Source organism: Rhinichthys klamathensis, unplaced genomic scaffold (genome assembly GCF_029890125.1).
Source record: "Rhinichthys klamathensis goyatoka isolate OS25496 unplaced genomic scaffold, OSU_Roscu_1.1 h1tg000571l_1, whole genome shotgun sequence".
NCBI lineage: Eukaryota > Metazoa > Chordata > Actinopteri > Cypriniformes > Leuciscidae > Rhinichthys > Rhinichthys klamathensis.
Window position 1 is genome coordinate 1,935,511 of NW_026607037.1, and position 27,414 is coordinate 1,962,924.

The 27,414-nt window shown below is 39.8% G+C and overlaps 1 protein-coding gene and 1 pseudogene across 2 annotated transcripts; one reads left to right on the forward strand and one right to left on the reverse strand.

The window, feature by feature from the left end:
• Positions 1-1,430: 1,430 nt before the first annotated feature.
• Positions 1,431-4,734, reverse strand: LOC130075215 (heat shock 70 kDa protein-like; annotated as a pseudogene).
• A 4,861-nt stretch (positions 4,735-9,595) lies between these two features.
• Positions 9,596-26,393, forward strand: sh2b1 (SH2B adaptor protein 1). 2 transcript variants are annotated; one of them, XM_056239813.1, is made up of 11 exons: positions 9,597-9,974; positions 10,239-10,285; positions 10,944-13,021; positions 14,133-14,234; positions 14,735-14,826; positions 14,978-15,054; positions 15,313-15,465; positions 19,917-20,128; positions 20,368-20,542; positions 22,662-22,752; positions 25,599-25,761. In XM_056239813.1, the coding sequence occupies exons 3-11, from the start codon at positions 11,345-11,347 to the stop codon at positions 25,618-25,620; spliced, it is 2,601 nt and encodes an 866-aa protein (XP_056095788.1). In that variant the 5' UTR covers positions 9,597-9,974; positions 10,239-10,285; positions 10,944-11,344; the 3' UTR covers positions 25,621-25,761. The 2 variants fall into 2 exon arrangements, with proteins under 2 accessions (XP_056095787.1, XP_056095788.1); XM_056239812.1 differs by lacking the exon at positions 22,662-22,752 and having other exon boundaries at positions 9,596-9,974; positions 25,599-26,393.
• The last annotated feature ends 1,021 nt before the right edge of the window (positions 26,394-27,414 follow it).

Genomic DNA, 27,414 nt, shown 5'->3' on the forward strand with positions numbered 1-27,414 from the left:
TCACAATAAACATATATTTGTCATAATAAGAAAAACTGCTAATAAATATACATTTGTATTATTGTATTGTCCACAATTTTTTTGAAGAGAGACAATCATTATGCAGTACGTTTTTGAGCTTCTGCGAGAGGTTTGTTCTTGCGCGTCAAGCAGTTTCGGTTGAGCTTCTGTTTATGTTCGCTGATCAATGTTTTATATGTGAATAAACGCCTAAATTAAATCTGTTCATCATATAAAGTGATCGTCTCTTCAAAAAGATTTGATTAAACCACTCAATTTATATGGATTAGTTTTACAATCTCTTTATGAACTTTAGTGTCAAAGTGGTAGCTGGTGCGTATAGGCTGTCAACGGAGGGACAGAAAGCTCTCAGATTTTGAGCGAACTCACACTTTAAGAGGATAGTTCACCCAAATAAGTATAATTATATATATATATATATATCAAAACCTTTCATCAAAGTTATACATGAAACAATACCCGTTCTTGTATTAGGACAACTTTGATGAACTTTTTTGATCCACTTCAAAAGTTGACTATATATATATATATTGAAGAATGTTGTTAAGAAAATAGTTTTAGCAACCATTGACTTCCATTGTATGGACCAAAAAAAAGGAAGACATTTTTCAAAATGTTCCATGGAAGGAAGTCATACGTTTTGGAATGACATGCGGATGAGACTGTATATAAGCATCTCAGCTACTAATTATAATTCAGTTAATTTGTTTCTATTTGGTTTGTTTTTATTATTACTATTTGGTTTGTCTCTTTCACCCAGACTGCTGTAACCACACTTTGGCATCAATAAAATGTTATTTTACCTTTACGTTTTGTAAGCTATTTATTTCATACAGCCTTTATGTATTTCACTGTTGAGAAACTATATAATGATGTATAACTGTATGATATCATTGGAAATAGAGTGAGCCTAGTCCTACTATATGACATGTTTAGAGTTAATCAATTTTAGCCATGCATTTATATACATAAGAAACTTTAAGTAAGAAACATAAAAAAACTATTGTAACAATTCTTTAATTTTTTTATAGTTTATTGAAAATGTTAAGAAACCAACCTTATAAAGTTAACAGTCTTAATGGACTCTTTCATATGGAATATCACACAATATTAATGCCTACAACTGGAATATACACATTTCAACAGTCAGTATGTTGAACTTCTATTAATTTCTTAACATGCAAATGAAACATTAAATAACATTATTTTACATTAACATGTACTTTAACAGTAGATATTCCTGACAAAAATACAAACTGCAATACTGGCAAAACTATTATATATTCAACAATATTATAATATTGTACTCAAAAACATATACAAAAAAAAGTAATCTAAATGCAGCATACAGTACCACAGGGAAAAAAAATCAGTAGTGCTCCACCATAATGTCCAAATAAATGGTCCAAAAATTCTTATATAATAAATTATGTAAATTGAATTACAAAGGAACTTAACCAAAAATCAATTACATTGCCCATCTCATACCTAATCCACCTCCTCAATAGTGGGCCCCTGAGCACCAGCCCCTGAGCAGGCACGTGCCTGATCCCCACAGCTTCCTGTTGCCTTCCCACCCTGATAAAGCTTAGTGATGATTGGGTTGCAGACTTTCTCCAACTCCTTCACCTGATGTTCATACTCCTCTTTATCAGCCAGCTGGTTGTTCTCTAGCCAGCTGATGGTGGCGTTGCATTTCTCAATAACTTTCTTCTTGTCATCCTCGCTGATCTTGTTTTTCAGGTTCTCATCTTCCACACTGCTCTTCAAGTTGAAGGCGTAAGACTCCAGGGAGTTTTTGGCAGCAATCTTCTCTCTTTGCAGATCATCTTCAGCTTTGTACTTGTCTGCATCCTGCACCATTCTCTCAATCTCCTCTTTGCTCAGTCTGCCCTTGTCATTGGTGATGGTGATCTTGTTCTCTTTTCCAGTGCTTTTGTCCACCGCTGACACATTAAGGATTCCATTGGCGTCAATGTCAAAGGTCACTTCAATCTGCGGGACTCCACGTGGTGCGGGTGGAATTCCTGTGAGCTGAAATTTACCCAGCAGGTTATTGTTTTTTGTCATGGCCCTCTCTCCCTCATACACCTGGATCAGGACACCGGGCTGGTTGTCTGAGTAGGTGGTGAAGGTCTGGGTCTGTTTGGTGGGAATGGTGGTGTTGCGTTTGATGAGGGCTGTCATGACTCCACCTGCAGTCTCGATCCCCAAAGACAGTGGGGCAACATCCAGCAGCAGCAGGTCCTGGACATTTCCAGATGTGTCATCCATGAGGATGGCGGCTTGCACCGCTGCACCATAAGCCACTGCCTCATCTGGGTTGATGCTCTTGTTCAAGTCCCTGCCGTTGAAGAAATCCTGCAGAAGCTTCTGGATCTTTGGGATTCTTGTGGATCCACCAACCAGAACGACGTCATGGATCTGAGACTTGTCCATCTTGGCGTCTCTCAGGGCTTTCTCCACAGGCTCAAGGGTTCCCCTGAAGAGGTCTGAGCACATCTCTTCAAAGCGTGCTCTGGTGATGGAAGTGTAGAAGTCGATGCCCTCGTACAGAGAGTCGATCTCAATGCTGGCCTGAGAGCTGGAGGAAAGGGTTCTCTTGGCTCGCTCGCACGCTGTTCGCAGCCTCCTCAGTGCCCTCTTGTTCTGACTGATGTCCTTCTTGTACTTCCTCTTGAATTCTTCTACAAAGTAATTCACCATGCGGTTGTCAAAGTCCTCGCCACCCAGATGAGTGTCTCCGGCTGTGGCCTTCACCTCAAAGATGCCATCTTCAATGGTCAGGATGGACACGTCAAAGGTGCCTCCACCCAGGTCAAAGATCAGGACGTTGCGTTCTGCTCCTTTGCCTTTGTCAAGGCCGTAGGCGATGGCTGCAGCCAGGGGCGTCGCACCCGTGGGGGATGTGGGTGTTTTAACACCCACACTTTTGCCGGTGAGAGGGTTCAACACCCGCTCTTTTTCTGCAGTTTTTCCGCAGTTTTGCACAAACGCCTCACTACAGTCGATCCTCCGTTTCTCTGGCCGCTCTGTGTGCGCGCTCGCTGCGGCTCCTCCTCTCCCCTCCCTCTCAAACATGACACCGGCTCTGAGTGTGACCGGCTGATGATTGGCTGTTCTGCCTTAAGTCCCGCCTCTCTTGGTGTGATTTTTCAGTCACTCGTGCTGAGGAGGCGGGAACTTATGGTTATGGTTATTTACATCTCCCTTTTCCAGGTACTTTGAATGAGTGTTTATGCTTGCGAGGTTTTTAAATAAGCTTGATATGTGTTTGGGATTGGGAAGATGTTACGTTTATGTTTTGTTGACATGTCGAGTGTTTTCGGTATTATATTTCGTTTTTTAGACTAAACAGCACAATACTTTATTTAAGTAGGCATTCTGTTTGTGCTGCGTGATTTAAAGAAAAGTGCGCTCTTTTGCTCACGCGATCATTCAGCATGGTGATCTGGTGTTTTCTCCTAAATAAAACTCAAGGGTTTATTTCTTGCAAGTGAAGAAATTAATTTAGGACAAAAGTATTGTAATTTTCCTATTCTATAGCGTAATATAAAATTTACTTTGAAATATTCATTTTCATTTCTACAGTAGGCTAGCATACATTTAGGCTATATGGATTTTCCATCATAGGAATAATTATATAAATCATTATTATATTATTATAATAAATGTTTGGCATTCTAAAACACCATTGATAATGTAATGTAGACTGAGACTCTATATCATAACTAAAAATAAGTTTGAACCCTCTTTAGGTACAAGTCAATGCTTTTTCTTTGTTCAATGTGCACAGTTCATGGGTCGAAGCCAGTTGAAGCTCTTAATTTTGAGCTCTCAGAGTGCAGCAGATGGATGCATTTAACCTTAAAATTTACAAAATTTTCTTTCGGAGGAGCATGCCCCCCAACCCCCCTAGAGGGGCCGAGGTCCACACAACAGTTTTACAAAATCCAATGACAAAGAACGATCATTTATGACCTTTACCCCAGCATAATGTTAATGCCAAATTTTAATGTCCTTGGACAAACTACATTTGTCCTGCCTAAGGAGGGGCCAACATTACATTGTGCCCTCTGAATTCTTAATCAGGGCCCTGATCACATCCATCCCCCGCACTTTTAAAAAGCTTGCTACGCCCCTGGCTGCAGCCGTGGGCTCGTTGATGATTCTGAGGACATTGAGCCCAGCGATCACTCCAGCGTCTTTAGTGGCTTACCTCTGCGAGTCATTGAAATAGGCAGGAACTGTGACAACTGCATTTGTGACCTTCTGCCCCAGATAAGCTTCAGCAATCTCCTTCATCTTCACCAGGACCATAGAGGAAATTTCTTCAGGATTAAACGTCTTGTTTTCTCCTTTGTATTTGACTTGAACCTTTGGCTTTCCGCTATCACTGACGACTTGGAAGGACCAGTGCTTCATGTCAGACTGCACTACTGGGTCATCAAATTTCCTGCCAATCAGCCTCTTGGCATCAAACACGGTGTTGTTGGGGTTCATGGCCACCTGGTTTTTAGCTGGATCTCCAATGAGCCTCTCTGTGTCAGTGAAGGCAACATAGCTGGGTGTTGTTCTGTTCCCCTGGTCATTGGCGATGATCTCCACTTTTCCATGCTGAAACACCCCCACACAGGAGTAGGTGGTGCCCAGGTCAATTCCAATGGCTACTCCTTTTGCTGATGAAATTTTTTTTTCACAGGTAGTTAACAGATTACTATAAAGAAAATAGAAATCAAATAAATGTTTTTTATTAAATAAAACATTTAGATATTGTACAAAAAAGCAGCAGGCAAAAATAAATGAACAGCCATATGAAACAGGAACATCTCAGGGAGGTTAAATAAACAAATACCTGTAGGCTACATGTAAATAAAAACTGTTAATTATTTTAAAGAGCACTAATTACTGTTAATAATGTTTACAGAGTGTTACGAGTATCAATACTGGTACTGGAAACAGATTTACTTGATCTCTGAGACAAAACAGCAGGTACACAATTAATAGTAGCCTAGGCCTAAGTGAATCAATAAAGAAAACCGAAACAAGAGTAATACAAAATATGCTTACTTTAAAATGCTTTAGTAGTGGTAGGTAGTAGTGTAGATTCTTCAACAGACTATTTTTATTTCGAAAACTGTCGCCAATATCGTTCTTTTCGCCGTAACTAAAGTAAGTTCTGTGGAAACACTGATGCCCCAAAACTGCCATGCTGCCATGCTGCCATGCCATACAGAAACCGTCGCGCACATTCACATGTTCTAAACAGTTCTGGAAAGCTCGTGCTGAGTTAACCAATGAAAGGCGAAAACCCCAGAGAGTTCCGCCCATGCTTTTCTATGGGAGCCTATAGGCATCGTCATGCGCTTTCTGGAGCATTCGCTCAGATTATAGTCATCATCAACTTGTGTAAACATACTAATCAGGGGTGCGTTTCCCGAAAGCATCGTTAGCCAACTATGGTCGCAAGTTCCGTCGTTACCAATAGAGTTCAATGGGAATTGCGACCATAGTTGGCTAACGATGCTTTGGGGAAACGCACCCTAGACTGTTTTAGCACGCTTAACATTCAATCATTTACTGTGTAACTAAAACCTAGTTTGGATTTTTTTTTCTGTTAGTCAATCCTAAAACGATGTGTAGCTATGATATAATAACATTGAATAATAAAAAGTATAATAATAAAAACGAAAACATTAGGCTATAAAATGGTGATTGACGCTACCCTGCTCTATTATCTCGATTTTACAGAAAGGTATGTACATATCCTATCATCAGTGTTGGGGAGTAGTTAACTACAAGTAGCGACGCTACTAAATTAACTACATTTTTCAGTAGCAGCTTGGCAGTAGCTCAGTTGCTTTTTAAACAGCAGTTTAAAAACTGCTTTTTAGCAGTGTAGCTAACTACTTTTTGCAGCAAGTAGCGGTGTAGCGCGAGCAAAAGCTACATTGTGTTTTGTTGAGCCTGAGCAAATCAGCGCGATGCAAGTATATTCTTCTTCTTGTTAGATTACAAACTAATTTGTTTTGCCATTACCGCCACCTGTTGTTTATTCACGCATCTTGCGGCTAACGGTTCACTGACGTACAGAAGACCTCAAGCACAAATTTAAGGACGCACATACAGGTGATTAATGGCCATTTTAAAATGTATTAATTATCCTGCTTTATTGCTCTCTATGTTACATCAAATTTCTATTTCTGATTTAATTACAATGAACCGCCATGATCTGTCCGCGTTTGGTAATGAACATAAAAGACCACTAAACTAAAGTTTGCGCCATCGTGTTTCAGTTGAACAAAAAATGTAATCTTAGTTTGTTTATCGCACGACAAAGGCTTTGATCTAATTAAATTGCTGTATAGATTTGTTGTGACTGGATCCGGAGCGAACCGAACTGTGCTCACAAGCAGCTTGTGATTCAGGTTCTTCTTTCACAGTAAATTCTGCGAGCTCCATCACTGCATGTGAGCGAGTTTAACGTGCATTGTCAGTGCCACATGTGAGCGGTTGTTCAATGTATTTTCTTGCCAAAATGCAACCATCTCACAATCGGTATTTTTGAGAAAAAGTCTATACATGCAATTTACATTGGATGTATATTTTGTTCTTGCAATGTTGTATTTGTTGCAATTTTGCACTTTTGACAAACAGTCTGAGATATTTGAGTGTTGTGTGTAATAAAACAATAAAAATCATAATTGTATTGCATTGTTTTAAACACTAAATATTTTACTTAAAACGTTCCTCAGACACTTATTTAGTTATTTATAATATATGTTGTTCAAAAAAAGCAAAAGTAGTTTCAATGTAGCTATACTTTTTGATCGTAACTTGTAGTGTAGCTAACTACTTTTCCAAAAGGGTAGCTTGACTGTAGTTTAACTACTTTAACTAACGAGTAGATTGTAGCTTGTCAAACTACAGTTTCAAAGTAGCTTCCCCAACACTGCCTATCATCTAGACATAGCCTTTAGGCCTAGGGCCTACGCTTTGTCTGAAATGAGTGACATCCATAAATTCCTGTTCTATACTGACGTAGCCTACGCAATACTTGAAATAATACAAGATTAATAGATTGAGATCAAATGTTGTTATTTTGCAATAGGTATATAATGTTTTTCATGAGAACTATTGTTTGCCTAGTTAGAAATTGCATTCTTCCATTAAAATATCTTGTAATGTTAAGCCGTAGTCAATAGAGGGCACTAAATGAAAGTGAAAGAGACATGTTTCTTTTGTCACATACATTTCTTTTGACACACATACACATCACATACTGTCTGTCCATGAAGGAAAATATTATCTCAAACTAAAACCGCATGAGAGATTATTTATCGATTACAAAATATGATTAGGCCTACTTGTAATTTACAACTTCTAATCGCCCACAAATCCAGCTTTATATTGACTACTGCATTTTAAATTTGCAACGGTTTTCTAAGACATTATCATCCCATTAAAATAATAATAATAATAATTAAAAAAAATATTAAAAAATATATATATATATATATATATATATATATATATATATATATGGTCAGTAGACTGACCATATTTACTGATCATATATATATATATATATGGTCAGGTAGAGTAAAACAGGTTATACTGTTTTAAGTAAAGGTTGTATTTATCAAGAATACAGGCAACAACTTTTCAGTTCAGTTTGTTAATTAAATCTGATGGATTTTGTTGCTGTGGGGATGTTGTATTTTATATATTAAGATTTAAATACAGCACCATACCAGAGTTATAAACAAACCTATTTTTAGCGGCAAAAAGTAATAATAAATATTTTTTTTTAAGTTTTTTTTTTAAAGTTCTACCCAAGATGATTTATAACAGCTGTGCTCATTTGTTTCATGTAATTCCTGTTGCACTGTTCTCAACCATTCTCAAACTATCTGAATCTAGCTGGATCTCTGATCATAAAAAGTGAAAGGAGCAAATACTGCTTGCAAATAGCATACAGATTTTTAGAACAGTGATAATAAGCAGCCAGATGCACATTTTCCAGGCTGATCAAAAGTGATTTGTAAATAATAATATTAAATAATAACAACAACAACAATACAAATCCTATAGGTTAAAAAAAGAATTAAATGCTTAACAATGTAATTGTAGAATTGAACAATGATGCACTACATTAGGCAAAATCAGTCTACTGTGTTTACTCAGTCTACTGAGAGAGGGTTAAATCACAATAATATTATTAAATCTCTCAAGAAAATGTCATAGATGGTCTCATAATTATTAAAGAAAAAATGCTATGGCTTAGATCATGATAATAGTCAGTCATAACTGAGTCTTTTGTTACACAGAAACATTCTTTGATTGTAATATTTAACAATGAATGCACAGCACAGTCACAGAGCCCTACTGATTTTTGATGATGATACAAGATCATCATTATAAACTATGGCTAAAGAATTTGGTATTTTGTGGGAAAGTATTGGACGTTTTTTGTGCTGCTCTGCTGGGAGACTGCAATGTGTGAGGAGAAGAAAGTGTTTTTAGTCGCATTGGATACTTAAGTCTAATGAATGTTTGTGCTTTATTGCTCTTTAGGGTGCAAATTCTTTGCCTCTTTGATGTAAACAAAAATAAACACAATGTTCTATTGACGTTTTCCTGCAAATTTTTTGGCCACACAGAAACAGACTCTGAATACACAGGATGTAAAAGGGGGAGTGGAAGCAAACAGGCCCAATATGTTGCAGGACAGTTACAACTATTGTAACTTTTAGAGTAAAATAAAATAAAACTTTGTTTGCACAGTCCTGTACCTCAACTGATGCATGGGTTGACCAGGAGCTCAAACTAGTTTCTCATAATTATTAGACATTCTATGACATTTTCTTGAAAGATTTAATAGTGTTTTGTTTTAACCCATAGTCTCGATAAGTAGACTGATTCTGCCCAATTTATATACAAGTCGTTCTTCAATGGTGTAATTGGTGACCTTTTTATTTTTTTTACCTATAGGATTTTTATTATTATTATTATTTATGAATCACTTTTGATCATTTTGGAAAATGTGTTGCTGGATGCTTTTAGTCACTGCTTATCTCTGCTATTTGCAAGCAGTAAATTTGCCTTTCACTCTTAATGACCAGAGAACCAGAAAGATTCAGATAGTTCCAGAGTCAAGAAGAGTGCAAAAGGAATTTCATGCAACAAATGATATCAGCTGTTATAAATCATCTTGAATATTATGATGATTTTTACAGTTAAAAAATGTAATATATTTTTTAACTCACAATAGGTACTTTATGGAAATAGTAAAGGCTAAACTTTTATCATTTTATACATTTTTCACGTAGCATTTTTCATTTCCAGTCCTCGAATGGCTTTCAGTGAGCACAGATTCTCTCACTGGAATAATCAAGTAATAATATCAAGTTCAATGTATCACAGCCTCCAAACATATGACTCAGCCATCAGCCAGAGCAACATCCAACCTTGTTTTACTTTTTTACACAACTGTCCAATGTGGCTCCTCCAAAAAGTGCACATCCCTCTTCCTCAGTTTTTTTCTCCCATTGAAAATCCCCCTTCTCCAACACTCCCTGTCCCCCCAACCTACACCCTCTCCCACTATATCGCGAGAGACTGATTGGGACAGCAGGCAGAGAAATATCCATATACCTACAACAAGAGCAGTTGTAAAGCCTTTATGAATAAATAGATACCATATGATTCATCAATAAGTTTAGCATCGACGGGGGACAGCTAGACGGAGAGGAATGAATATTAGTGTTAACATTGGCAGGCAAACTGCCTGCTTAGCAATACAGCCAGCTAGCTGACCAGCAGCTCAAACTTGATAATTTATTAGCAGTGCTGGGTTAGCTAGTTAGCACCAGGCTAGTTCAATATTTGCACTTAAACTGTTTCGAATTTCACTCACGCCAGCGAACAAATTGCGTCTTTTGTGCAAAAAGGTGAGTTGATGTGACATTTCTTTCTATTGCTTAAGATCGTTAGCAAACTAGCCACCGTTTTATGAGCTAAAGTTAACTGGCTAGTCCGAGTTAGCTTGGTGTGTTGACATTATCAGCGTGAGAGCGTATTATGACAATTAAATTTATGTCAGACAACTAACTAGGCGAAACGAGTTGTTAGACCTGGTATGGTTTCCTATATCACATCATTTTATCGTAACTACAACTGACAGGCCTTTACGCTTTATGTGTCTTTCTTTACAGCTAACGTTAACTGCACCGGCTTCGAGTTACACACTGGCCTGAAGATGGTGAGTTATCATCTGGGCTTAAGAGCATCATTTCTGCATCTTCCGCTGGTGTAAATCGTCTAAACTGATTTCATATCATTGTCTTGGTTTCGATTAGTTTGAGTTCAAATGCTCAAGAAGCTCCAGTTGTAGGTTCTATTTGGCTTAATAATAAAATAAATGAGAAATTAGCGCTTAGTACGTTCTTCAAATATCAAGTGGAGAATTGGGTCTCACTAATCAAAGCAAAACAACGCTTCTCTGTTTCATGCATGACACTTAAAACTTATAAATGTCACAGTATTATATATATATATATATATATATAATTCACATACACACACAAACACAAAATCTCATAATTTATTCACTTTCTGATGTTTCGAAACCTGTACGACTTTCTTCTGTGGAAGAGATGTTAGGCAGAAAGACAGCCTCGTTCTCTATTCACTTTTGACAAGAATGACAAGTTGTCATTCTCTGCCATTTCCTCATACAGTTTTGAGAGTAAATGATGACAGAAGTTTCATTTTTGGGTAAACCATCCCTTTAACTTCAATATTGTTACAATTTCTATGTTTGAATAGTTTGTTTTTTGTTAAGACATTGTTATTATAATTTTTCGAAAATAACTTAAAATAATTCATCACTTTTTTTTCTCTATGTATTCATCATTTAGGTCACAAATCCCTACCGCAGGATCCTCGCAGAGCCTTAAAACCGGAGGCCACCTGAGAACTAACATCAGCTCAGCCGGCCGAATGTTATGTTGTTACTCGCCATACATACATTTACACATATTATTTTGTGTAGAATGTGAGCTATTTTAGAGCACCAAACATTGACGTTACAGAGTTATATCTTTTCTTTTTCTTTTTCTTTTTTCTTTTTAAGATGGGGGAAGACAATTACCAATCACTGTCAGGCCACTTTTTTCGGTCAGGTTTTCCAAATTCATTTCAATTGTGAAACCGTAGCCTGATGAACAGATTGCGCCTTTCCCATACGCACATAGATCGCAACGATCCCTGACATCTTTGATGATTTTTTGGTCTTAAATTGGTTACCTATTAGTCAGTCATGAACGGCTCCCTTTTAACCCCGCCCAGCCCACGGGCTGCAGCAAATTCATCTCCCCTTCCACCCTCCCCATCTCCATCGCCTTCTCCTCCATCTCCTTCATTGTTGCCCCTCTCAACGAGACCCCCACCTTTGCCTCCTCCAGCTCCTGCCAGTCAGCCCTTGTCGTCATTGTCTGACACACCCACACCGTCTCCATCTCCCTGCCTTAGTTGGACCGAGTTCTGTGAGCTCCATGCCCGGGTAGCCGCCGGTGACTTCGCCCGCCATTTCCGGGCCTTCCTGCTGGAGAACCCGCATTACTCCCCTGATTCAGCAGCTGCTTTTTGCCAGCGCTTCACCGACAGATTTGTTCGTCATTTCGAGAGCGAGCTCGAGGGGACAGGCGTCGGTAGGGAAGGAACAGTGAACTGGGTCGCCCAATCGGATGTTACGTCGCTGGAGGAGGATGCAGCGTCTCCGTCCCTGCTGCCACCAGTGGCCTCCACCCCCTGCCCACCCACTCACACACGGGCTATGCCCAAACCGGTCTTGACCCAGGAGGGCCGCGGCCCAGAACAATTCCAGAATACAGGAGCGTTTCAGGATTTGTATGCTCATACGCAGATTCTCCCACCATCCTCTTCTTCGTCGTGCTCTTCCTCTATGGGCGGGAATAATGGGCGGAGGGAGGAGAGGGGAACTGCAGTCAAACACAATCCATCTGGCTACAAGGACCTGGAGGAAGAAGAGGACAGCTGGGCGGGGCCCGTGGCTGGAGAGGAGGTGGAGACGGACATAGTAGAAAGGGACGATGAGGGCGAGAGTGAGTTGACCTCGGAAAGAGCCGATCTCAGCCAGACTCTGACATGCCCCAACTCCTCTGGCACACCAGCAAATTCTGGGTCAAAGGGTAATGGGACACCCATTGGGGGTCACTCCAAAAATAAACTAAAAAAGCGGTTCTCTCTGCGCAACGTGGGCCGCAGTGTCAGAGGGAGCGTGCGAGGCATCTTGCACTGGCGCAGCTCCTCCAGTGACTCCCCTCAGAACTGCAGCGTGGGTAACGTCAACCCTCTTCCTTCCAGTTACAGCTACACTACAGGCCTGCAAGATGGCAAGAGGAACTCCGGCTCGCAGGGTGTTCCCTCTTCTCTCCCTGTGTCTCTCTCCCTTCCCCTCTCCCTCCCTCACTCGTCGTCCTCTTCATTGCCCCCATCATCCTCCAGTAGCGCCACCTCCCTTTCATTTTCCGAGGCCCGTGACTGGCGGAGGAGCAACGGCGATGGGGAAAAGGAGAAATGGAGTCACAGGTTGGAGAAACTGCGACTGTCTCGCTCACCCCCGCCGACGTTGTCCTCCGCAGCTCCACCTTCATCGGTTGTGTCCCCCTCGGCACTACCACCAAGCAGCATCAGTGCCTCCAGGAAGATGGGTAGGCTTGTACGGGAGGGAGGTGTGACCGTGTGCTCGTCTTCGGACGAGTTCGCCAGCACTCATGGTTTCCCAGGCTTTTCCTTTGGACTGCTGCACCACGGCACGGACAGCACGGCGTCAGGGCATCCCACGGCCACCGGGGGAGCTGCAATCGGACGGGGTATGCGTTGGCACAAGTGCCGTCTAGTTCTGAAAGAACGAGACAAGGATGGAGTGGATGGAGGGATGGAGTATTTCCTGGAGTTTTACATCCCGCCTAAGGTGAGTTACAGGATTTCTGCTTAATGTAAATTATGTGTACATTTTTACTTCCATATGATATATTTACACATTATTTATATACGTGCTGTCGTTCATAAGTTTGGGGTCTATAAATAATATATATAATATTAAAGTACCAGCTGACTAGTTTAAAGCTGCAGTCCGTAGCTTTTTGGGGGTTAAAAATGATCCAAAATACATATTTGAGAAAATACATAACCAGCCAGTGTTCAAAACTCTCTGCTTGCCTTAACTCGATTCAAAGCGGTAAGCTTGTAATAATGTTTTTAATTCCAGTGGTACTGGTGGATTTCCGCGGGAGGTTCGAGCATGTCTATGCGTCATTACGTCACATCTGTACACATGAAGAAGGAGTCTCGGCTAGTATAAGCTATATTGCGTGTGAGGATGCTGGAGGTGGAGATTTATAGCCTTTTCTCACAGCACTTGATATAATTAAACTTATCAATTTGATGGCGGATCCAGAAAGGTTCAAACGACAATCACCAGTGACAACTGTAGATTCCCCCGCTGTAAAATGCAGAAGACTTAGTTCGGACTTCGGAGTGGCTACAGAAAAAAAGAGACTGCAACCGGACCCATGCGAAAACAAGGATACATATCGGAAGGGCATTACATGTAGTCACGCAATGCTGACGTTGTTAACATTAACAATTTGAGAAGAAAGTATAATTTGCACGGTTTTGCGTGATATGATAACTTATAAGCGATTGTTAGATGTAATCAGCGCGATTTACTGCAATGTCAGAACCAGAACAAAGGTGGATGTTTCTTACTAGTTCAGATGACATTTTCCGGTGAAAATTCTTATGTTGGTCATACATCCAAAAAGAATAATCGGTGATTCTGAATGCCAGTATCCACACCGGCGAGGTGACTGACAGCTGCACAGTCTCCTCAAACACTGTGTTCATCGCGCTGTGGCGTGTCGAGGGTGTTGAAGTACAACTCACGTAAAGTTGATAATTCCGCGAATGACTGCAATTGCACATTTCGAACAGAGATGGCGACAAAGAGGAAAAACGCCGGACTGCAGCTTTAATTAATTTATATATAATTTATATATTTTGACATATTTGAATACTTCCAGTCCTCCAAGGCCAGACTGACTGTCCCATGCGGCTCTATTGTTGATGTGAGGAGCACTACAGCTATAGAGGTGCCAGACAAAGAGAACACCTTCCTTCTACTGGTACGTCAGAACACCTCTTTTTTTGTCTACAGTAGTTAGTCAAATCTTCAATAATGATGCAAGAACTTTACCTTAACTTTACTTTCATATGCATCATAGACAGTGTTGCCACTGTCATCTGATGTCTCATTAATAATAAGTATGCATGCCGTAGTTGTAGAGCTTTGTCGATAATTAAATTTCATCATATAAATTAGGCAAAACTACTTTTGTTTAACATCCCTTCCTGATTTGTTTTATAGATAAATTACAGAATGAAACACATTTAATGAATCTCATGTGTGACAAATGGACACAATCACTAAATAACTTTTTATATAAATGTAATCTAATAAAGAACTTTGGGGAATTTTAAGTATTTTATTCATAACTGTGATTGTAGTTCACTTTGCATTTAGTTGCATCCTGTGTTGTTGCTTGCACCCTTCTCAAAGATCCTAATCATTGAAACCTGAACGCATTGAACATCTGCACATTTGATCTCTTCTTGTTTTTCTCAGTTGGAAGGTCAGGCGCAGTACGTGATCGAGACCAGAGATGCAGTTCAGATGAGAGCTTGGCTCAGTGACATAAGAAACGCCATTTGTTTAAGGTAGGTCTTTGTGTTTTGAATCATTAAAAAGAGAAAGCACTTTGTATTTGGAAAGGTTCGAGTTCTTAGTAGTTTGCTTGCTTGTATGACACCATGTGACAATCAAAACTCAGCAATGATCTCAAATGTACTCGTTGACTCTTCTCATCAGTGAGCAAGAGGATGTTGAGGGAGTGTGTGGCAGTGCTCTCAGTGTAACGCCAGAATTCAGCGACCGCCTGTCTCAAGGTAAGCGTTTGGAGATGATGTCACCATGATGTGGTCAGCTGCATTCAGGACAGTATACTAGGACATGTGCTTACATGATGTTTGCCTGTGTTAGAATGTGCCCACAAATCTCAAACTGGTGATTCTGTGATTGAACAGAAGTATTAAAAACATCTGATCCGGAATTGAAATATTTATATGTAGCAGTAAAATTGAATACAGATATTTAGCAGTAACTACAGATGGTGATGAATCAGGTATTTGATGTTTTCACTCTAGTGTGCTATGGTGGAGTTGGTGGTTCTCCCCAGCTGGAGCCTCTACCCCCTGAGTTACCACCCCGTGCCCCTCTTGACGAATCAGACAGTCGACTGCTTGGTGGGGGCGGAGCCGGTCTTGGCACACCTTTTGCTGAAACTCCTGATGCCACAGGTACCGTACAACTCTAAACACACACATATTTTGCCATAGATCGTAATGACATCTACATTACCCTAATCCTTTTAACATTTGAATGCTTTTGCAAACATTTTATTATCAAATAGGGCATAGAAGTCAGTGTTTCCATCCAAGTTGCTTATTTAATTTGTGAAAAACTGGAATATTGAGAAAACAATTTGCAAATAAAATTCCCAACACATGTGTTCAGAAAACAAAATCATCACTCCAGGGTTTGAAGTTTTAGCCACTGGAAAAGCTGTTGTTCCTATTTTATTACAGTCCATTTACTTTAAATTCATCTTATCGTTACCGATTCATCCATGCATATGTTTTCCTTTTTTTTTTGCCTCATAATCTTTCTTTTATACTACAGGGCTGTTGAATGCTTGATTCTGATTGGTTGAGAACGTTCTAAGGTGTGCAATTATTTTCAGGGAAACGCACGGCTAAAGTAGTTCCAGGCAGGTCTTGACCGCATTACAGTTCCATATCACTTCGCGCAGTTAACTGTAATAACGGAAAATAGGATACAATTCATAACAAGAAAAAACATGCAGCCCCATGCGCTTGATCTGCAATTTTCTATGTCTAACTTCACAATCAATGGACACATACAGTTTAATTTTAATAAATAAAGTATGTAGTCCTATCTATAGGCTAAATAGAAAATTAAATTGAATAGGCTATATGAATAAATTGATAGTCCTGCTGGGTTTTCGTAATTATTCCAGATATAATATAACAAATAAATAATTATTGATAGGCCTACTTGTTAAAAGGGCTTTGTGTGTTTCATTTATTGGGTTATCTACTGTCAATTATTGAAAACAAGAATGAACGAATTAATTAAAACAAATTTAATTAATAAATAAATAATAATATTGACGCACATGCTTTTCTGTCTCATTATTGCAACATCTCTCTCTCTCTCTCTCTCTCTCTCTCTCTCTCTCCCTCTCTCTAATAACGGCATTAATAACTGCATAAAGCCGGGACACACTGACTAGGGCCAGTTATGAATGTAATTTGATACTTATGACTGATCATGCCCAAACGCGTGTTCAGCGCGTTCAGTCTGTAGCCTATTCACAGTCTGTGTTTAAGACCTGCTACAGTCGATGGAAACAGTCAGTCTTCGAATGTTTCAGCAAGTCGTAAGTATGTCCATCATTAGTCTGCTATCAGTGGCTCAAACCTCCGTTACTAACTCTAAAATGACGTTTTGGAATTAGCAACGGAGGCATGGGATTAGATGCGTAAGAAATTAGTCCTACATACAAGAGCGTTTTAATGACAAAAACTTGACAAACGTCTTGAAATGCATCATCTAAACAATGTTTTGAGGTGTGGTAACTGTAGTATAAGCGGAATAATTGACTTCAGGCCGTTGAATTATTAGAAAAATAATGCACACCCGAGGTGTAACGGCCACTCCGCTTCGCGTCGTGACCGCATTACCACCTCGGGTGTGCATTATTTTTCTAATAATTCAACGGCCTGTCGTCAATTATTCCTTACATAATTCACATGTCACATGATTATGGCTCTTCTTCATGTGATCCATATATGGACTTTACTGTGCAACAGCGCCCCAGACTTCAGTATGAATTGATAATACAGTAGATCAGAGTATCCAGCGCTCAAAATGATTACATCGACGCATTTGGGTATAAATTCAATAAATATTATTCCTGTCTATAGAAATCTGATGTAAACTTATGAGAATCTATCAATATTTCTCCAAATCTGCACATGTTTGAGCTAAAAGCCCTGAGGGACGTTGTTTTGTCAAGCGCTGTCATGACGATCGCACGGGAGTTTTTTTCTGAATGAGAGCAGCTGACGCTCATAATTCATATTAAAGGTAACGACTCGTTTTTTAATTTCATAACTCCTGACACAAATTAAGACATAACTGTCACTATAAGTTTCTCAGAATACAATAGTGGTCAAATACTGAAACTTGAGTCTTATATCGTTTTAATGATGTATAGTTTGTCAAGTTAATAACATTAAATATGATAGTAACTTTGAACTATTTAAAAAAAAAACGCTTCAGAGCGCCCACGCACTGGTGACGGTTAACAGGTTAAAGGTACACTATGCAACTGTTGGCCCTCTAGCAGTAAAAAAGCAAAACTGCATGCATTTTTCAGAAGAACATTGTTTTGGATGTGTTTCGGCTCTGCGTGACTGCGGATTGATAGGGTTAGACTAGGCTTAAGAGATATAACCAGTTTAGATGGAAAGGATGTTAAGCTGACTAGCTGAAGACGTTAATGTAGCTAAACCCAATTATAGACAATGGTACATACTTGAAAATAAATTCCATGCATAATGAAATGACCCTTCACAATAGATGATGCTTTACAATGAACTCTGTCAGAGAGCTACATGTGGCAATTTATCTGTTCAATAAAATACTCTACTTACCTATTGAGTAATAATAGCACCATTTCCGCATCAATTTTACAACAGTTCTTGGCATCTCAGAAAAGCTAAGCCATTATTGATTCTCATTTTATTACGAGCTGTGTCACGTTCACCTTATGCCCTAAGACTCACCTCTGTTCTGTGTTTTTTTTTAAATGGGTGATTCCCCGAAGGTTCGAGATTTAGCTGCTCTGTCAAAGTAGTTAGAGCTACTTTTCTCTATTTACAGATATGAGACGCGCACGGACAAATGACATGTACACAATTTCCCGCGAAAACCATCCCACTAGATTTAAAATATAAACACTAGGGCTGGGCACGTTAACGTGTTATCGCGTTAACGCATTTATTAATTAACGCCGACAATTCTTTTATCGCACGTTAATGCAGTTTTTTTATTTGTTATTATTTTGAAAGTCTGTTGCTCACTGGCTCTGAATACACATAGGCCTTCAGTCAAACCATGGGTCACAGGAGGGGTGGGATGTTGGTCAGCCAGCAAATAACCCTCCCAAACAAGCAGTAGAGGGAGGGTTCGGCAGGTTCTCTCAGGTGAACAGAAAGGGTGACAGTGCTCCGCGAGTGAACGGCAGGTGCTCTATGGATAGTAACCATGGCAACGGCTTCAGTGCGCAGCTGCAGCCTTTTTAACTTAAATTAAAATTATACATAACTTTACCTGATAGGCCTGCGTTTAGTTTAGCGGGGATGCTCTGCCATGTGAATTCCCTCCTGTTGATGTACTGATAACTATTTAGATTCTGGAAACTCACAAACAGCGAGGATCAGTCTCTCTTCCACTGATTTGTGCTGCACGTCGTGTACAAAAAGTTCAAGACAATTCAACTTCGGCGGCGGGCGGACGTGTGCGCGCGCGCACAACCGCGACAGTTTCACGGGAACGCACCCGCTTGTCGCTGCACCTTGTGCTCGACCACTTCACCTCACTCTAACAGGGAAACTTGCTACTGAACACAGACTGTTTCTGCCGCTCCTTGATAAAAGACACCTGTTGATACCTGTTCAGAAAAAAAACATGATGATAACTTGTTTTAACAAGCCAGATAAAAGGTAATGGCCTGGCAGTGGCAAATAGCTTTGGTTTAATATTTGATTTGATTACATTAATGTTTAAGTTGAGATTTACAATAAATATTTTATTGCTATTGTGTAAAGGGAATACTGCTGGTAAAAAGTACATTGGGGCTATTTGTTTAAAGTTTTTGCAAACCACATGTTATTGCACTTTTGTGTATATATATAGCAGTACATTTAAATCAAAAGTGCGCAATACACTACTTTAGAATTCATTATTAAATTTTGCGCGTAAGAATGCGATTGATCGCAAGAAAATCATGCGATTAATCGCGATTAAAAAATTTTAATCGTTGCCCAGCACTAATAAACACTTATAATAGGCTTACCATAGTGAATCAGAGTAAGACAAAAACACGTTTTGGAAGGATTGATGATGTATTGACTATAAATGACTATAAATTTAAATTTAGTTAATTTTGAACAAAAAATATTACATAGTGTATCTTTTAAACAACAACTTGATCTTCTCTCTCGTGACCTATGCTGGACTTCTCCAATCATCTTGTCAGTTTAAGCCCTGCCTCTTTCTTACAGTCGACTGCAAGCTTGCATTCAGATTTGCCTCCGTCGGACCGTCCAATCAACAACTGGTGCAACCAAGTCTTTTTTTTGGATAATCTGTTTCACTCAGATGTATATTACAATACGGAAGAAAATATCATTTCATTGCGATTTTAAGTAAATAGAGATGCTGTGTGATGATATTGTTCCAATATATTATTATTTAGTAACAGTGTTTTTATAGTCGTTTTGGAAATTATATTTAATTATTTTATTTTATTATGGTTTTACAGTGCAGTAACCCAAAATTCAGGTAAAAATACATGGATGGAATCTCAGTTACTGGTATTAACTCTTACTCTTTTGAAAGATCAAGATAAGAGGTATTGAGTTTTTCCGTTTTTTCTCAGGGTCGTTCCTGTTCTCTGAAGGTTCTGTGTCAGAGACTGTGGAACATCCTCTGAGTGAGTGTCAGTGGTTCCACGGCACACTCTCCCGTCTTAAGGCGGCCCAGCTGGTGCTGGCGGGTGGCATGGCCAGCCATGGAGTGTTCCTTGTGCGGCAGAGTGAGACACGGCGCGGAGAGTATGTCCTCACCTTCAACTTCCAGGGCAAAGCAAAGGTAAATGCGTGTGGTGATGCTTATTTAACATTCAAACGGTTTGAGGTTGCTAAGATTTCTCTTATGTACGGAGCCCCTAAAGTGATCAGTATGTCTTTAAAAATGTCTTTACTGTCACTTCTGATCAGTTTAATGCTTCCCTGCTGAATAAAAGTATACATTTCTTTTTTTTTTAATTCAGGATTCTTGATGAATAGAAATAAATACCTCTTCCTTCTGCTCTGGCATTTTCCTCCCAGCACTTGCGTCTCTCCCTGAACGAGGATGGACAGTGTCGTGTGCAGCATCTCTGGTTCCAGTCCATTTTTGACATGCTGGAGCATTTCCGTGTGCACCCCATTCCCCTTGAATCTGGGGGCGCCTCTGATGTCACCCTCATCAGCTTTGTGGGGGCCACGAATGTCCGGCAACCAGGTATGGAAGGTTGGGCTCAGCTTTAAGGTGTGAAGGTTTACAACAGAGCGTAGATAACAGGAAAATTCTTCATTTTTAGATGACAGGCAGGTAAGTGATCACAGGTGCCACTTGCATCTCCCTCAGAACAGCTGATTGGATAAAAAAAATGGATATAAATACACTGACTATATATCCAAGACTTATTCAAATGTTTAAAAAAAATACTTAATCATAGACGTATAACAGCAGCAGCATGGGTGCCAACCTAATTTTCATTTTACTTCATATTTTGAAAGCAGAATATTTGTGGAATAAAACCATATTGGAAAGGTTCTCATCCTGATGTTAAAGTGAATTAGAATCCACAATACTGGTAAACTTGTCTCCTTTCAAAGAAATATTGACAATAAAAAAACAATACATTGTACTACATCAGTACTTATTGATATTTTATACACTGGATTGTACATGGGGTTTTCGAATTTAACTGTTGTGAGTAAATGTTTAACAATGTTAATTTTTTTTAACTATAGTTTTTAGCATTTATATAATTTGACTTATTTGAGTTATTTTTTAAACCGATTTGAACTCCCAAGTCATTATCCACCTTATTGTGCTCTGCAGTAATAAACTATTTTCTGTGAATGTGTGAGACTTCCAATTCATTAGCTTCTAAAGGTAAATAACTAGAAGAATAACAAAATGCAGTAAACGGTAAAACTATTTGCGTTACAAACCAGTGCGTTTAGAATTATGACAATACATAAAAACAATATGGTAAGAAATACCAGTTTGCAATCTCAAGCATAATAACAAGCCTTTTTGTACAGCTAAAAATAACTGGAAGCGGATGAGACCAGAAGCCAGACATATTCAATCGAGAAAGAACTGCGGCCGCTCTTACGTGAAAAAATAAGGTGGATAACCAAAACAAAGACCCTCTTTATAGTTCATTTATTTATAAATGAAATCCAGATGACCTATTTTGCAAATGTAACATCATTTTCATTTGTAGTATGGTGAAATTCAATTATCATTGATGCTCAATAAGAGAAATATCACCCACGAGTGAATCACATAGAAATGTTAATGCGTACACCAGTCTGCACCTTCACAGATGTGACATTACATCCATGAAGTATGTTTCAAGTTGTTTTATTAATGAATTATATCAAATTTTATCATATGTTTGCATTTCCTGTGCATTTCAATACCATTTGAGAAATGCACTCTTGTTTTTTGTGAGTGAGAAAAAAGTGACTGCATCTGACTGTATTAACAATGACAGAAAAGTAACAGCTGTTTTGGGGGAGATCCTGGTGGGCCCATGAAAGGAAAAAAATAACAAGAAAGATTCCTTAGAAGGCGTTTAGCTTCTGTCAGTTTGATTCTTGAATCCTGGGTAGATTTTAGCAACGCACATGGTCTTTGGCAATGAGCTTGTGTGTGTCATGTGAGTGGGATGAATCGAGAGTGATTGTATGTGTGTATATTCATAAACAACATGGCCACTGCATGAGTTATTCGCACCTGTCAAAGAGAAATTACTAAATATGGGATCACCCTGTGTGTAAGATCACTTCCTGTCACAGCATGCTTTTAAAAGGACACTGTGCAAGCATCTGCTACGACTACTCGCGCACACACAGATCCATCGCTGCTGCCAGAGTCTTCTGCGCATGGCTTTGCTTTTGATTTTTGATGATGATTGTCTCCTAATGTGATTTCTGTGTGCTTGACCTGACATATGACCACCCCCCAGCCCCCACCCCCCTCCACACTCCTCCTGAAATGTTCAAAACATTCATCAGCTCACCTTATCTACTACTATTTCCTCATCATGATCTATCCTGGATCTCCTCTTCATCACTTTATAGCATCTAGACGCTCCATCTATACTTTTCTATCACTGCATCTTTTCCACTTTTCTTTTACTATCCTCCATTCTTCTTTCGGACATACATATATTTCCTACCATCACCACTGCCTTCCTTCATTTTGATTTTCATTCACACACTATTTCATACTGTACTCCTGCTCCTCTCGCCCTGCTTCAGCCTCTGGCCTTTCCCATAGTGCATATCAGAGCTCTGATTGGCTGTTTCTGTTGTTGTTTGTCGTTGGGTCATCTTCGCAGGCCGGGAAAGGGCAGGCAGCCGCCCCACAGTCTGTGATGTCATCACCACGCGCCACCCCGACTCTCCATCAACCCCCATCTCTGACTGTGTGTAAGTGAGACCAGATTCAACAGAGAGAGATAGACAGAGAAAGTCTGAAAGAAGGAAATAAAGTCATGCCGGTACATGAGTGTTAGCCAATTATAACAAAGGTCATTTACACATAAAAACTGGTGCGATCTAATCGATTGATCGCATCTAACATAAAAGTTGTTTTTACATAATGTGTGTGACGTGTGTATAATTAAATGTATATATATCATATGCATGTCTGTCTGTGTGTGTGTATATATACACACACTCATATATTTATACATATATATGCGTGTGTGTGTACACTCACCTAAAGGATTATTAGGAACACCTGTTCAATTTCTCATTAATGCAATTATCTAATCAACCAATCACATGGCAGTTGCTTCAATGCATTTAGGGGTGTGGTCCTGGTCAAGACAATCTCCTGAACTCCAAACTGAATGTCAGAATGGGAAAGCAATTTTGAGCGTGGCATGGTTTTTGGTGCCAGACGGGCCGGTCTGAGTATTTCACAATCTGCTCAGTTACTTGGATTTTCACTCACAAGCATTTCTAGGGTTTACAAAGAATGGTGTGAAAAGGGAAAAACATCCAGTATGCGGAAGTCCTGTGGGCGAAAATGCCTTGTTGATGCTAGAGGTCAGAGGAGAATGGGCCGACTGATTCAAGCTGATAGAAGAGCAACTTTGACTGAAATAACCACTCGTTACAACCGAGGTATGCAGCAAAGCATTTGTGAAGCCACAACACGCACAACCTTGAGGCGGATGGGCTACAACAGCAGAAGACCCCACCGGGTACCACTCATCTCCACTACAAATAGGAAAAAGAGGCTACAATTTGCAAGAGCTCACCAAAATTGGACAGTTGACTAGAAAAATGTTGCCTGGTCTGATGAGTCTCGATTTCTGTTGAGACATTCAGATGGTAGAGTCAGAATTTGGCGTAAACAGAATGAGAACATGGATCCATCATGCCTTGTTACCACTGTGCAGGCTGGTGGTGGTGGTGTAATGGTGTGGGGGATGTTTTCTTGGCACACTTTAGGCCCCTTAGTGCCAATTGGGCATCGTTTAAATGCCACGGCCTACCTGAGCATTGTTTCTGACCATGTCCATCCCTTTATGACCACCATGTACCCATCCTCTGATGGCTACTTACAGCAGGATAATGCACCATGTCACAAAGCTCGAATCATTTCAAATTGGTTTCTTGAACATGACAATGAGTTCACTGTACTAAAATGGCCCCCACAGTCACCAGATCTCAACCCAATAGAGCATCTTTGGGATGTGGTGGAACGGGAACTTCGTGCCCTGGATGTGAATCCCACAAATCTCCATCAACTGCAAGATGCTATCCTATCAATATGGGCCAACATTTCTAAAGAATGCTTTCAGCACCTTGTTGAATCAATGCCACGTAGAATTAAGGCAGTTCTGAAGGCGAAAGGGGGTCAAACAGAGTATTAGTATGGTGTTCCTAATAATCCTTTAGGTGAGTGTATATGTACATATACACAGACACATACACAACATAAATGTAATAATATTTATACACAAGGATATTATTAAAACTTCTATGTTAGATGTGATTAATCGATTTGTCAGCACTAATAAAAACATTAAAGGCACAGTACCAACAACAGCTTGTTTGACTCTGAAAAGTGTCAGAAAAAGGAAGGAAATTATCATGTAAAACTTACAACCCATTTAACTTTCGGTTAGTTGCACTACGGTTCAGAAGTTTGGGGTTGGTAAGTGTGTTTTTGAAAGAAGTCTCTTATGCTCACCAAGGCTGCATTTATTTGACCAAAAATACAGTGAAAATTAATACAATTTAAAATGCTGTTTTCTATTTGATTTGATTTTAAAATGTCATTTATTCCTGTGATGGCAAAGCTGAATTTTCAGCATCATTACTCCAGTGTTCAGTAACATGACAAATGTCTTAACCGTCACTTTTGATCAATTTAATGCATATTTTCTGAATAAAAGTATTAGTTTCTTTTTAAAATCTTACTGACCCCAAACATTTGAATGGTAGTATACATATTTCCAGTGAAATGGTAAATTCAAATAAGGAAAAGGCAAGGGCGTGACAGGACTGGACTGGATCATCATAGTGTGTCATCAGGCAAATCATTCCTGAGGTATAGAGATACTCCGTGTTCCCAAATTATGCAAATATAGAAAACATTCAGTTTTTACATTTGCATAATAAGACAGGGAAACTGTATTTAGAATGTAGATAGTGTCCATTTTGATTTGATGGGGACTGGGACAGCAGATGAAAGAGTACAATGTGGGAAACATTTTGAGGAATACCGGATGAACAGAAGAGGAAGCTTGTTAGAATAAGACAGAAAAGAGTAGCGACAGGTCATCTGTTCACTTCTGTGCACATCTGTCTGCTTAACTTCCTCATTCACAGCTGGGTTTCAGTTGCACACATCCATCCTGAAATGTGTGTCGCAGGGTAACACTATCATTGAACATTTGCTCACTATAGCTGGCATTAATCGTAATCTTTATAGAATGTCACACATTTATAGACAGTGAGCTCTTTGTCTCCATATAAACATGATTCAAGATTAGATGTTTCAATGAGTCCGTATGTAACGAATGAGCAGCGATTTATCAATCGAGGACTCTGTACTGCTGTTTAGTGGAGGCAGGGTGTAAACAGTCGGTGAGCAATGTGTTGACCAATTCCATTACTAGCATGCGTCATAGCTGAGAGTTTCTCGTCAAACTTTGTGTATCTTGCATCTTATTTTCATTACTCTCAATTTTTTGTCACATTTAATTCTCATCCCTCTCTCCTCCTGTACTGGTTCTCCTCTCTGTCGCTGTTCTCAGACTTGACCAGCAGACCCCGTAGTCCTCCTCAGCCGCCTCCTCCCCCTCTGCCTCCCGGACGCCCTCCGCCCCCGACCCCGCCGCAGGAACGAGGGAGCGAAACAGAGGCCGCCGCCGGAGGAGGAGGAGGAGGCGGAGCGAGCAGCGGGGCAGAAGAGTGCGAAGAACGTGAGCGGGACCCGCCGCTCCTCCAGCTGGAAGGGGTGGAGGGCGAGGAGAGGGAAGGAGGGAGGGCGAGAGCCATCGACAACCAGTACTCCTTCTTCTAAAAGGGGAAAACCACGAGGTGGGATAGAGGAGGAAGAGGAGAGCCCTTCACAATCAGTATTTTCAGTATTCTCCAGCGGAAGAACTGACGAGAGGGTCACAATCACACGACTGAGTTAACACTATTAAACATGAGCTTTCACGTTGCGAGAGAGAGAGAGAGAGAGAGAGAGAGAGAGAGAGAGACACACCCATACACATAAGCATATATGATACTTACTGACGGCACATCTTTAAAACACTAAGTAACGGTACTACACTAAATTGGAGGTGCATTGTGAAAATGTTGGTCAACTTTTACTAATTTGTTCTCCAGTGTTTGTCAGTGTTCCTCCTCTGGTGTTCCTCCTCTGGTGCTGCTGCATAGGAAGGTACGACAGTGTCAGCGCCACCACTGAGCGGTTGTCGTGTTTTTAGCAACTTATTTCTTGAAGAGTCCTTCTAGTCATTACATTCATTCAGATGTCTAGTATTCTTTGACCCTTCGCACTTATACAAAAGAGGTTTTTTTCCCCTCAGGTGAGCGGATATTTTTACTTGTTCAGAGATTGTTACCCACCAGCACTCTTGTTGTTGTTGTTGTTATTATTATTATTATTATTATTATTATTACTGGAACATTTTAGTTGTTTTGTTTTCTTCTTGTTCTGCCACTGACAAACTATGAATGTCGCAAAGTACTTTTCTTCCTTCCTGTTCATTTCAATTGTACTGATTTTGGTAGTTCAGTAGAAGGCATTGCCTTGAGCTTAACAATGTCCAGTTTTGCAACAAAAAAAATTAGATGGTCCTCACTGCGGAACATGAAATCCACGGGGAGGAGTCGGATCCAGATCCGACTCCTCCCACCTTACATACACCTAAACCTACCCAACTCTGCCCCCTGATCCCTAAACCCACCCCTAATCCCTAAACCCAACCCTAATCCTACCCATCTCCACCCCTTGGATCTTGATCCGACTCCTCCCCGTGGATCTCATGTACTGCATTGAGGTGCTACTGAAAAAAATCAAGCCCAGTCCTCTGAAGTCCATAGTATTACTTCTTAAGGTTAATTACAATATTAAACATCTCCATAGACTCCATTATTACCTCAGAGTCCTGATCTTTCACCCAGCTCTTCTCTCTCTCTCTCTCTCTCTCTCTCTCTCTCTCTCTCTCTCTCTCTCTCTCTCTCTCTCTCTCTCTCTCTCTCTCTCTCTCTCTCTCTCTCTCTCTCTCTCTCTCTCTCTCTCTCTCTCTCTCTCTCTCTCTCTCTCTCTCTCTCTCTCTCTCTCTGTTTTTACATCTTACCCTTCCTTTTAGCTTTACAATCTTTTTTTTAATGGTAGCTAGAGTCCAGAGGAGGAAGAGAGAATGTCTTTCATTTAAAGAAAAATTGTTATTGAGTACGAAAATGACAATAATAACTATGATGATGATGATGATGATGATAATAATGAATTTAATAATTGTCCAAATAGTATTATTATTTTTTCACAATGCCTTTATTCTTGTTGTTTACTAAATGAACACACAATATTTGTTCTCCAAAATCTGTCTTCTGTTT